Raw genomic sequence first — 12,344 nt, 5'->3', positions numbered from 1 at the left:
CGGGAATTATCGCCCCTACCACCCCAGCTTCTTGGGGCTGGATCTGGGCATTCGGGCAGGGAGCTTGGTTCAACTGGCCCCTTACCCGCCCCCCAACAAGCTGTTATTGCATAAAAATAATGGAGCCCCAGCACCTGGGGTGGAGGTGGCGAGCGGGAAGGGGCCGAGATATGGCTATAGGGGCAGCAATCCCCCCACCACTTCTTGGGGTGCAGGAGAAGTCCCCTCCTTTCCGGTGCCGGTCAGGGCGCGTCCGCAGTGTTGGTGGGACTAGGGCCTCCAGCCCCTGCGGAAGAGAAAGTGTCTTTGTGCCCACAGTGTGGGGAGGAGGGGCGGGGAGGTGAGTCAGGCCCTGCGGGTGGGAAGTCACTTCCGGCGCCCGCTGGCCCTGCGCTCCCCCGCCTCCCGCTTGGGATTGCCCTCGTCTGTGGACGACGTGGTGGGTTGTGTCTGGCCCCAGCGGGCGATCTCGGCGTGTTCCCCCACCGAGGCGGCCACAGCCTCCAGCCAGCCGTTCATCTCCTCCTGGAGAGAGAAACAGGACACAGTCTATATTCGGAAGAGAGGAGACTGATGAATCTAGAATCAGACTGCCCACTCTGAACCTAAGTTTCCTCATCTATTAAATGGATAATAATAACAATAACAGTGATGATGATGATGATGTAAATAGTTACATAGCCCTTATTTTGTGCCTAGCTCTGTTCTAAGCACTTTTGTGGATTAATTCACTCAATCCTATGCATTTGGATTATATCTAACTCCCACTATAGAGATAAACAACAGGAAGCAATAATATCAGCAGACACAAAGCACTGTAATTTTACAGGCCCTGTAAGTGCTCCACCTGTATCAACTTATTTAATTCTCACAATAATCCTATGATGGAAAACTATTTTTATCTCCATTTTAAAGATAAGTAAAAGAGGCATGGAGGGAAGAAAGGCCTACTTCATAGCCTCTTGTGATGATGAATGAGGTAACAAGTGTTACTATTTTCAGCATCTCTTCAAACCACCTCCATGCCTGCTCCTCCTCCCCTGACCTCTCCCCTTAGCCCCAGTCCCAAGGTCCACTCACATTCTTGTCTCTCACCCACCTCCTCCTCCCCTCCCCACAGGCCTGCCCTAATCCAGCCTTGTGGTCTCCCACTTGGGTTCCTGCCCTGGCCACCTCCTGTGCTCCACACCTCCACTCACCCTCTCCAATCTACCCTGCACATGGTAACCAAATGGATCTTTCTTATGCATCACTGTAACCCTCCCTTGCTCAAAACTCTGCCATGGCTCCCTAGTGCCCTTAGAATAAACTCCAGCCTCCGAATGACCCACGGTGTCCTTAGAGATCCAGCCTCTGGGAAACTTTCTGAGAACTATCCTCCTTGAACTCTCTCCTCCAGCACAGTTAACCCTTTGTGATTCTGTACTTCTGGTTCTTTGCACTTGTAGTTCATCTTTTTTTTTTTTTTTTTAAGCTAACTCCCTCCCAACTTTCCAGTTTCATCTCAGAGGCCAAGGCAAGGAGGTTGGACGTTGTCCTGGGGCCTCCAGGCCAGCCCCTGATCTTCCACCTCCCCCCAGCTAGATTAGAAACTTCTTCTGGTTTCTCATTGCCCATGGGCTTTCCCAGTTCAGCCCTGGTAACTCTGGCTTGTGCTTCTCGTCTTCACAGCCCCATCACTCTGGGCCAGGAGTCAGCCAGCCAGATGGTTCCTGAGGTCGAATAGGGGAGAGAAAGGAACAGATCTCACCTCATCTTTAGCCTGGAGCAAAAACTCACTGCCGTCCTGGGTTCTGTGGGAGAGGACACAGGATCTAGGGGCTCTGAGGCAGAGGCCCAGCCCACCCATCCACCAACCGTCCTCCAGGGAAGCAGGGTATTGCTGGGAGGGGGAAGGTGGGTCTTGGACCCTCCCTCTTGCCCATTGAGGGGGCTCACTGGAGCTTGAAGACGTGCTTCTTTTTCTTGTAGTCACTAGCCACCTCGCTGGTGGCCTTGTGCAGGCTGAGCAGTGGCTCCCCGCCATGCGTGCCCCCCGATGCTGGGCCCTTGGCGTCCTTGTAGAAGCCCAGCTCCCCCTTGCTGAGCACGCAGTACAGGCTCACCCACGACCTGGGGTGACGACATGGGGCTCAAGGCAGAGTCGCAGCACTCTGCCTGAGTACTCTTCATTAATACCCTTCGTGGGCTGAATATGCTTGAGCCTTCCTCCCCGGGGACCTTTGCCCTAGTTGGGCCATACACCTGGAGTGCTCTTCCTTATGACAGTTGCTGAGCTGAGAGGAGGGTCTAAGTCTCTGGGTACCAAGCCTTTGTCCAGGCTGGCCCCTGCTGGGGTTGGCCTTCCTTATCCCCTCCCACACTGAATTTCCTGAAGGCAACACTTAAGCTGTCTCCTCCACAGGCCTCTGCTTGGGCATGTTCCTCGCCACTCCTCCACCACCCCCACCCCGAACCCCGAATTCCCTGAAGGGAGATCTATTAGTCTATTGGTCTACTGTCTGGAGTGAGGAATTCTTGTCTCCCCATTCAGCGGAAGCCCCAACCGAGGAGGAAGTCTCCCACGATCAAAATACATCCAGGTGCTTCTGTTTATTCCCACCTTGCTCTCAGCACAAGGAGGAAAGACTACCTCCACAGGCAAAACCTCAATCTGTTCTGCCCAACTCCTTCTGCTTGTTCAACCCTTCCCTTATGGGCTCCACCTCTCCCCAGATTCTGCCTCTCAGTTGGACAAAAAAGGGTTGGACAATCCAGAGCTGGACTCCAAGAGTAGACACATCACTGTTAGGCCCCCATCTGGAAACCTATATGAGGTGCCCCCCACCCCTCAGCCCTCAGTTTGGGATCCGCCACTTATCAGGCCCTTCCTCAATTTGAAATTGAAATAAATGAACCCACCCCACTCACTGGTTGAAGGACCTCTCCAGGCTCCACCTCGCGAGCCTTAAGAACCCTCTAGACGAGACCCCACACCGTTTGCTATTAGCTCTAGTTAACTCTTGGGTTGGTTGCTATGAGATTGGGTAGTAATAACTTTTTCTTCAGGCCCCGCCCCCATCTAAGCTCCACCCACTCACCCATTGGACGCACTAACCTTAAGCCTCGCTCCTCCGGTTCATTGATTGATTCTTTGAAGTTAAGGCCCCCTTTTCAGGCCTCGCCTACCCCGCCACGGGTTGGGCGCCCTAAAGTTTAGCCCCACCGCCCTCTTCAGACCCACTTATTCATTCATTCGACCCTGAGCTTGGGACCCGCCTTCCAAAGCCCCGCCCACACGCTCACCGGTTGGACGACTTGCGGTTAGCGTCGAGCTCGCGCTTGCGCAGCAGGAAGCCCTCGTGCTGCACTGTATGAGTGGGCGGTGGCGGAGGCGCGGGGGCGGAGCTGCCCTGGGCCGGGGCGGACCGCGAGCGCCGGCTTCCCCCGCCCTCACCACCCTCTCGGGGCCGCGGCCGCCGTCGCGGCTTGGGCCGGTCCCGCGCCCGCGGCCGGTCCGGCCGAGGTGTCCGCTCGGGCGGCTCAAGCCCGTTGGGCAGGCGGCCGGGGGGAAGCTCGCGAGGCTGAGGCAGCGACGGCTGTGTGAAGGGAGGGGGAAGAGGGGTGCTGTCCATAGTGGGGTGTGGGAGCCATCTGTCTGGGGGAACTCACAGGTCTGGGGGTCCCATCTGTCTGCAGGGCAATCTGTCTTGAAGGCGAGTATGGGAGGATCTCAGGGTTGGAGGCCCAACTCTTAAGGGCTCCCCCGGTCTTGGGAGTGGGTCTGTCAGGACTCCTACGTTTGGAATCCCTCTCTATCTTAGGGGGAAGAGAGTTAGACCTATGGAGGTAGGGGGTGCAGGCAGGTAGATGTCCCAGCATCTTTGTAGGAGGAATCTGGGACCTCCTGTGTGCGTACGGCTGTCAGTAAGGAAATTTGAGACCCCCACTGGGCTAGAGAAAAAGTCCAGGACAGATGTGGGAAGAGTCTGGAGTCTACTTGTGTGTGTGTGTGTGTGTGTGTGTGTGTGTGTGTGTGTGTGTGTGTGTGTGTGTGTGTAGGGCGGTAGGAGTCTCTTAGGTCAGTGGCCTCATCTTTCGAAGGGAGAAAATTTCAGATTGTGGGAGGCATCTGGGAGCCCTCTCCATCCCCTGAGAGCCTCTGCAGGGTTCAGATAGGGGGGCAGGGCTAGGCACTGGTGTTTTGGGGATTCTGACTCCGGTTCTGAGGAGAGGGGCCCCCATACCCCCACCCACACCGAGGCTCAACTTACCCCAACAGGGAGCCCTGGGCCTGCCTCCTTCTCCTGCAGCTGCTCCACAATGTCAGCCAGGGTGGCCTTCCTAGGGGTGGGGGGGTGGGCACAGAAAGACCCAATGGAACTGGGATGCCTTCTCCCAGAGACCAGCCTGGCTGGCCAGAGGAGCCTCAACCTCTTAGCCTGAGATGCCGGGTCCCTGTCCACTTCTGCAGCTGCCTGTCTCAGATGTCTGCCTTACACACCACAGGTGCTCAGCACATGTCTGCCAAATGGAAGATGGAACCTCTCTCCCCTCTTGAGTTTTAAGCAACATAGAGACCAAAATGCAAACTGGTGCCTTCAAGCCTTTGAACATACTGTTGCCTTTTCCCACCCACCCCCTAAGCTTTCAAGCTCCCTGGGCTTCCCCCATCCCAGCCCTGATCATTCTGGGTCACACTCTCTGGTGACAAGTCTGTTTCCCCCACTGGACTGTGAGCCCCATGAAAGCAGGGCTGGAGCTGGTTGGGTCATTGCTCTCCCCAGCACATACCACACACAGAGTGGGCACTCAGCCAATGTTCACGAAATACAAAATTAAAAGGGGTCAGGAAGTCATTGTCACTGAAACGTATTTGACCAAAGGCCTCTTTCTGGGGACACAGCTGGTTGAAGTGATGTGCACAACACACTCAGGATTCTGAAAGGCCTGGGTTCCGGTCATGCTTCACCCAAGCTGAGTGACTTGCCCTCTGTGAGCCTCAGTTGCTCCATCCATAAAATGGATATGATTACAGCACCCAGTTTATAAGGTTGAGAGAGACTGTGATAAAGGGTCTTAACTCCAATCAGGGAGGTGATGGTTCCACCATTAGCCCAGTGGAGAAACTGAGATGCAGAGAGGATAAAATCCCTGCCCAGGGTCATCCAGGGGATTTGATGCAGGGGTCAGAAACTCAGTAGCAGAGAACCTGCACCTGGAGGAAGCCACTGCCACTGTGGGATAGTGGGAACGACTCCCAACCTCTTCCAGCCTCAGTTTACATGTCTGCAGAATGGGTGCCACAAATGTATCTCCCTCCCTAGGCAGTTCTGAGCCCGGAAGCCCTCTCTGCTGGGCCTGTGCGGCTCCAGGAGCTCTCCGTGTTCCCCTTCCTCCACTCCCTGGGCACATGGGGCCTCACCCCTTGGCCAGGTCTCCTCTGGTGGGCATCTCCTGTTCGCTGGACTCCTGCCGCTCCAACCGCCGCTCCCGCCGCTCGCGCCGCCTCTCCATCTGCTCGTAGCGTCCCAGGGTAAGGCTGTGTGCCACCTCATGTTCCGTTGACTCCGGCCGCTCTGGCCGCCGCCTCCGCGCAGCCTCCTCAGATTGCTCGGCCGATTCCTGCCGCTCCTGCCGCCGCCTCCTGGGCAGCTCCTCCGCGCGATCAGCGGACTCCTGGCGCTCTGGCCGCGGCCGGACCTGCTCCGCTGCCGCGGGGGCCCCAGAGGTCTCCGCGGCCTCCTCTGGTGCAGCCGGCAGGGCCGTGGGCTCCACCCTCGCCGGGACCTCCGGCAGCCGGTCGATGCGCGGCTGGAGGCGCTCCGGCTTGAGCTCCTGGCGCACGTACCCCACCCGGGTCCGCACCTCGGCCGAGAGCGTGTCCGAGGCCCGGCGGGCCAGGGGCTCCAAGCCCCTCTCATAGCCCCCTGGTCGCAGCAGGGGCGCAGCCTTGGCCGCCAGTTCCGTAGGGTCTCCAAAGAACTTGCGCCCCAGTAGGGGGGTGGGTGGCTGCTTGCTCTGTTCTGCCTTGAGTTTCTCGATCTGGGGACAGAGGGGCCAGGCTCAGGCGGAAAGGCGGGGTGGGGGCGGGGCCTGGGAAGGTGGCTCTGGGTGGTCTGCCTCACCATCTAGTTTATTAGTTATTAGTGAAAAAGCAAGGTTGTCCAGGCCTGTCTCTGCCAGGAGCTTAATTCCTATCTTCTCCTGCAAACACCTAGGGTTCTTCTAAGAATTGGCTAAATCATCACTTTCTCTAGGTGCCTTTCTGCCCCCCCCATTGCCTCCTTCCTTCCAGACCTTAAGACTTTTAATTACAATGGTCTCTTCTCCTCATTTTTCAAGTCTCAGATCAGACTCCCCCAGGCCAAGACAAGTGTTTCTGGGCTCTCATGTCCCCCTGTGCTTCCCCCATCCTAGCCCTGGACTGTCATTGATGACAGGTGATAGGTCTGTCCCCTACCCCCTTCAACCCTCTCCCCCCAACCCCCCCACCCCCCTCCCCCCCGGGACTGGGAGCCCAATGAGGGTGTGTCCCGGCTCTCACTCAACACAGCGCTGAGCCCCTGTGTTTGTCTCATACAGAGAGATGGGTGTGGAGCCGTGGGAGGGGTGCTGGGGCAGGAAATGGGGTGCTGACCGTGGTCAGGCGTCGTAGAGAGCTGAACCTTTCTTCCCAGGCCGCAGCCGCTTTGCGGAAGGCCTCGTGTCGCCGGATAAGCTGCTCCACCTCGTCCACACTGCTCCCCAGCTCCCGGCTCTGCAGGAGCGGCTCCTGGGCCGTCAGCCAGGCATCAGCCACCACTGCCTCCTGGGCAAACTGGTGCACTTCCAGCACTGAGGAGAGACATTTGGGGTAAGGGTGCTGGGGGCACCTGTGGGCCCTTCACAGGGGCACTGGCTATTTTTTCTGGCCTTCCACACCCCCTCTGGTTTCCCAGCCCTGACCGCTCTGGGCTCTGCAGGAAGGAGAGAGGCGGGGGCTATTTCCGAGGGCACCAGCTTCTCCCCTAGGTGTCTGCCATCAGGGAGTCAATGATAGGGCAGCCCCCTTGTCCACCCTCCCAGGCCTTCATGTTTGCTGCTGAGGACCCATGGGGTGTGCAAAGTATGACTGTCACCCTCTGGGCTTTTCCTGACACGCCGGGGCATATCCCTGTGCCCTTGAGCCACGTGTGTCTGGGGCCCCACTCACTCTGCTGCAGCCACTCCCAATGGCGGTCCCACTTGTCCGACACCTCCTCCTTCCTGGTTCCCAGCTTGTCCAGCTGTGCCTGGATCTGGGAGTGGCGGGTGGGTAGAGAGAGGCGTCAGGGGTGGCTCCCACCCCGATGGGCACAGATGGCAGAGGGAGACCCCTGCTCCCCTCCCACCTCATCAGCCACGGCACTCTTGTTGAGCAGCAGAGAGCGCCCCAGCTCCTGGCAGGCTGTCAGCTCGGGCACCCGTGCCTCCAGCTCAGTCTTCAGGCCCTGGTGGTAGTTCATGAGCACCTCCACCGATGACACGTCCCTACAGTGGGTGGTGGGTAGGAATCTGAGCCATGGGCCGCCTCCCTCGACCTTCCCCACCCCTCCACGTACGCAGCTCCTGATGAGCCCAAATCCGTGAGCTGGGATTCCACACCACCTCGGGACACCCCCCTCCCATGATCAAGTTCTGAAGGGCCAATCTTCTTCACTGATTCAATGATTCCAACTTTCCCAGAGGGCTAAGATGTCCCACTTTGGTGATTCTAACCTAGAATTTCAAGATCCAATTTTTCTAATTTTCTAAAGCTATACTTCTGAAGCTTCCACTAGCCAATGATTCTAACCTAAGTCTGTGCTGTCCCATATGGTAACCACTAGACATGTGTGGCAGGTGAGCACTTGAAGTGTGGCTGGTCTGACTTGAGATGTGTTCAAGTGTAAAGGAGACACCATATTTTGAAGATTTAGTATAAAGAAGAAGGTAAAATTATCTCAATAATTTTAATATTGACTACATGTTGAAGTAACAATATTTGGGGTATAATGGGTTAAATAAAATGAATTACTAAAATTAATTTTCACTTGCTTCTCTTTACTTTTTCTAATGTGGTTACAAGAAAATCTTTTTTTTTTTTTTTTGCGGTACACAGGCCTCCCACTGCTGCGGCCTCTCCCGTTGGCGGAGCACAGGCTCTAGACGCGCAGGCCCAGCGGCCATGGCTCACGGGCCCAGCTGCTCCGCAGCATGTGGGTTCCTCGCGGACCGGGGCACGAACCCGTTGTCACCTGCATCGGCAGGCGGACTCTCAACCACTGCGCCACCAGGGAAGCCCAAGAAAATCTTAAGTTATATATGTGGCTCACATCTGTGGCCTGCATTGGACAGTGCCGTTCTAAGCTGTTATACGGTCAAAGCAAATTCCAAATTTCTGAAGGTTCTGTCAGTCAACAAGTGTAGCTTTATAAGTCTTAATATGTCCAGGGACTTCTCTGGTGGTCCAGTGGTTAGGACTCCACGCTTTCACTGCTGAGGGCCTGGGTTCGATCCCTGGTTAGGGAACTAGGATCCCACAAGCCACACGATGCAGGGGAAAAAAAACAAAAAAGACTTAATATGTCCAAATTTATTTCTGATGGTCCCACATTGTAATGATTCCTACCTAAGACTTAGTATGCCTAGAACAATCTCCCTGATTCTCCCCTATCTCCCAAATGTACCCTCCCCGAAACTGTCTACCTCAGTAAATTCACCCATCATTCATCCGTGACTCCTCTTTTTCCCTCAGCCCCTTAAGCTAATCCATCAGTCAAGACTGGACATTTATAACCTGAAAACATACTCTGTGAAATGATATGAAATCTGAGATTTGTTTTAAAATAACTCCGTCAAGGGTGGAAGGGACGTGGGGGAGTGTATAGATGAAGATGGGCCAGGTGTTCACTGTACACACGTGGGTTCCCTATGTGTTACTGCTACATCTGTGTAGAGTTGAAATTTTCCATAATGAAAAGATTTTTTTCAATTCCTAAAATCAATCATGCTGCCTCACTTCTTCAACGGCCACACTGGGCCAAGCCAACATCACCTCTCACTTGGGTGATGGCGGCAGCCTCCTGACTGGCCTACCTGCTTCCACCCCGGCTCTCCATCATCTACTTGTCACAGGTACCTGGAGTGATCTTTCTCAAATGTGTATCATATCACATCACTCCCCTGCCCTAAGCTCTCCCATGGCTCCCATCTCACTCCAAGCAAAGGGAAACTTCTCACCATGCCCTATTGCCCCTCTGACGTCATTTCCTACCATTCCCCACTCTCCCCCCTCACTCCATCCAGCCACAAGGACCACCTAGCCTTTGCTGAAACATGTTTAACGACAGCCTACTTCAGGGCCTTTGCACTTGCTGATCCCTCCACCTGGAAGACCCTTCCCCCCAGAACTTTACCCAACTCACGATCACTTCACTCAGGTCCCCTTACCTTGCTCTATTTTTCTTTTATTACTGTCTGAAATAACATCACGTGTTTGTTTGTTTACTTATCTGTTGCCTGCTTCCTCCCTCAGAATGTAAGCTGCATCAGGGCAGGGGCTGGACCTTGCTCCCCATCTGGCGTACAGTAGGCATCAATAAATATTTGCTGAGTAAACGAATGCAGGCTCAAGGGCCTACAGTTCACAAAAACAATGTTATGTATCCACCACTCTCCAGGCCCTTGTTTTCCTGGACGCACTGCTGGGCTAACATTTCCCAGCCTCCCTGGCAGATAGGTTGGGACCACTGAGCCAACAGAACGTGAGTGCAGGGTTAATCCCTAAAAGCTCCCACGGTATCCTCCCACTTTCTTTTTCTCATCTGTAGCTGGATGCAGAAGGTCCAGCAAATCACCCCAGGGCTGATGATGGAAGAACACTGGCTCCCAATCGCCGTGGGACAGGCTTTGCTGGATACTTATATCGAACTGTTATGTGAGCAATAAATCAGTGCCTAGTAGGTTAAGCCTCCAGTACACCTCCGTGTCCCTATCTTGAGTCAGTCCATCCCATGCTGCGACCCCTCCACAAAGGCAGGAGGATGCACTGTGCTCTGAGCCCCAACGCCAGGCCTGACAAGGGGTCTTAAAACACAAGAAGCATGTGGAACAGTGCATGGTAGGCAGAGGTGCTACACAGGTATTGGCTATTGTGATTTTTTTTATGGGAAGGGGACTGCTGATGGGCTGGGGGTTGCCGCCCAAAGGCAGGTAAGAAGCCCGAGGTGGGATGAGGGGCACCTGGGCTTGTCAGCTGCCCCAATCTGGCCGGCGATGCCATCCATCCAGGAGAGCAGGTCACGGGCCTGGCTGTGGAATCGCAGGGCATCAGCCGTGGAGCTCACGTGCAGGCGGGCATCCTCGCAGGCTGCCAGCAGCTCCTTCCAGCCCAGCAGCACCTCCTGCTCCCGGCTGGCGATGGCCTCTGCGTACTCGCCCGCGTACACCGTCCGCAGCTGGGCTGCCCCCTCCTGGAGCTGCCGTACCTGAGGGGCATGCCAGGTCGAGCACCAGCCCTCCACGGGGTCCAGGCTCCACCCTCTCTTTCCCCCATCTGCTGGCTGGATGCAGAGCCTAAAGAAGTAAGGAGCCTGCACCCTTGAGATCCCAACTGGGTTTCATTCCTATCCGCTGCCTGATTTCTTTTTGACTTTCCCACTTTCTGACTTCTTTTAAACCCACTACCGTATTTCTCTCATGTCTGCTGCCTGATGTTTCTTTGACTTACCTGCATTCTGACTTCTTTTACACCTACCATCAGGTTTCTTTCAGTCTACTGTCTGATTTCTTTTAGTCTGAGAGCTCTATTTCTATTGGGTCTGCCACCTCATTTTTTCAGGCCCACCTCTATCTTGTTTCTTTCAGGAAACCCTTCCTCCACCCTGACATCTATTAGACATGCTGTCCAATATTTTCCACTCAATTTTTTTCAGACCCACTCCCTACTACCCAATTTCCTTCAGAATCGCTATCCAATTACTATCAGGTCTCCTGCCCAATTTCCGTTGGTTCTGCTGTGTGTGTTAGACCCACTGCTCGCTCTCCATGAGCTCAACCACCTGATTTCTTTTGGCGGGACCACCATACTTGTATCAGACCCACCATGTAATCACTATCAGTCTCTCTGCCTGATTTCTAACAGTCATCTGTACGATGCCTATACAATAATTGTCCAATTTCTACCTTCCATTAGACCTGCAACCCAATTTCCTTCGGTTCTACTGCTTGAGTCCTATTAGGCCCACAGCTTCATTTCCATCTGATGTCTCAGATCCACCTCCTAATTCCTATCAGACCCACTGCCTGATTCCTATTAGCTCTGATTTCCATTCATTAAATCCAAACCCACCAAATTTCTCCGAGGAAAATCATGTGATTTCTGTCAGAGACCTGCTGCCTAATTTCTATCTGCCCCACAGCCAAATTTCTCTCAATGCCCTCGCAATTCCTTTTAGACTCTCCATCTGGATTTGGGTAACAGTTTCTAGGAGAACCCCTGCCCAATCTCCACTGGAAACACTGTCTAATTTCTATCAGGCATGCTATACCACTTTTCTTCCGTCACTGTCTGAGTCTATGCAGCATGCCATCAGTCCGTCTTCCACCTGCCGCATCGTGTGATTTCTCCCTGTTCCGTGGTCTGTTTTCTATCTATCTCACCATCTAATTTCAATGTGGTCCACAGCCTGATTTTTGCCTGCTCTGCTGCCCCCATCCCTTGGTCACACTGTCCAGGCCCTCCCACCTGTCCCTCCTGGCCGCCAGCTCCCCACCTGGGACACGAGGAGCTGCAGGTCGTGTTCAAAGGCGCGCAGGGTCCGCTGCATGGAGCCGGCGCTGGGCCTCGGCTCAGGCGGGGTGGTCAGGCGAGGCAGTCGCCTCCGCTTCTCCTCGATCTGTCCTTGAAGCTCTCGGGCATCGCTGAAGAACTTGTGCAGCTCCCGAGAGGCGGCCAGCAGCTGGGCCCGTGTGCCCATTAGCTCCAGAAGCTCGGCCCAGGCCTCGTTCAGCCCGTCCTTCCACTCAGCCATGGTGGCCGCCGCCGTGTGGCCGCCCTCGATCAGCTCGTCCACCATCTGGTTCACCGCCGCCAGCCGCTCCCGCCCTGCCGTGCCGGTCTCACTGGCGAACTCCGAGAATTTCTCCTGCAGCACCTGCCACCGGGAAATGGGGGCCCCAGCGTGGGCAAAGGTGCCGTACACGCCAGCCACCTCCAGCCCACCATCTTGTGGCAGGTGAGAACAGTAACAACACTAATGAAGACAATCAAAAAATACCCAACACTTACTGAGCGCTCATTCTGTAGCGATAATAGTAACAACAAGAATAAAAATAAGACGACAAGAATAATAACTAACGCT

At 54.9% G+C, this 12,344-nt stretch overlaps 1 protein-coding gene across 2 annotated transcripts in view; it reads right to left on the bottom strand.

The window, feature by feature from the left end:
• Nucleotides 1-366: 366 nt before the first annotated feature.
• SPTBN4 (spectrin beta, non-erythrocytic 4) overlaps nucleotides 367-12,344 on the bottom strand; it is a gene marked incomplete at its 3' end in the record, with an annotated part of 69,681 nt that continues 57,703 nt past the window's right edge. The window contains exons 25-35 of one of the 2 annotated variants that reach the window (XM_082863341.1): nucleotides 11,757-12,137; nucleotides 10,225-10,469; nucleotides 7,353-7,491; nucleotides 7,175-7,259; nucleotides 6,620-6,816; nucleotides 5,405-6,024; nucleotides 4,254-4,323; nucleotides 3,286-3,578; nucleotides 1,939-2,112; nucleotides 1,751-1,793; nucleotides 367-525 (exon numbers count right to left, since the gene is read on the bottom strand). In XM_082863341.1, the coding sequence (XP_082719467.1) occupies nucleotides 367-525; nucleotides 1,751-1,793; nucleotides 1,939-2,112; nucleotides 3,286-3,578; nucleotides 4,254-4,323; nucleotides 5,405-6,024; nucleotides 6,620-6,816; nucleotides 7,175-7,259; nucleotides 7,353-7,491; nucleotides 10,225-10,469; nucleotides 11,757-12,137 (2,406 nt within the window). Of the gene's footprint in view, nucleotides 526-1,750; nucleotides 1,794-1,938; nucleotides 2,113-3,285; nucleotides 3,579-4,253; nucleotides 4,324-5,400; nucleotides 6,025-6,619; nucleotides 6,817-7,174; nucleotides 7,260-7,352; nucleotides 7,532-9,779; nucleotides 9,847-10,181; nucleotides 10,470-11,756; nucleotides 12,138-12,344 lie in introns of those variants that run through there. The other variant, XM_082863342.1, reaches the window with a different exon arrangement.

This window comes from Leucopleurus acutus (genome assembly GCF_964270905.1).
Source record: "Leucopleurus acutus genome assembly, chromosome: 20".
NCBI lineage: Eukaryota > Metazoa > Chordata > Mammalia > Artiodactyla > Delphinidae > Leucopleurus > Leucopleurus acutus.
Note: the sequence above shows the minus strand (reverse complement) of the source record. Positions and strands in the feature narration are given on the sequence as shown.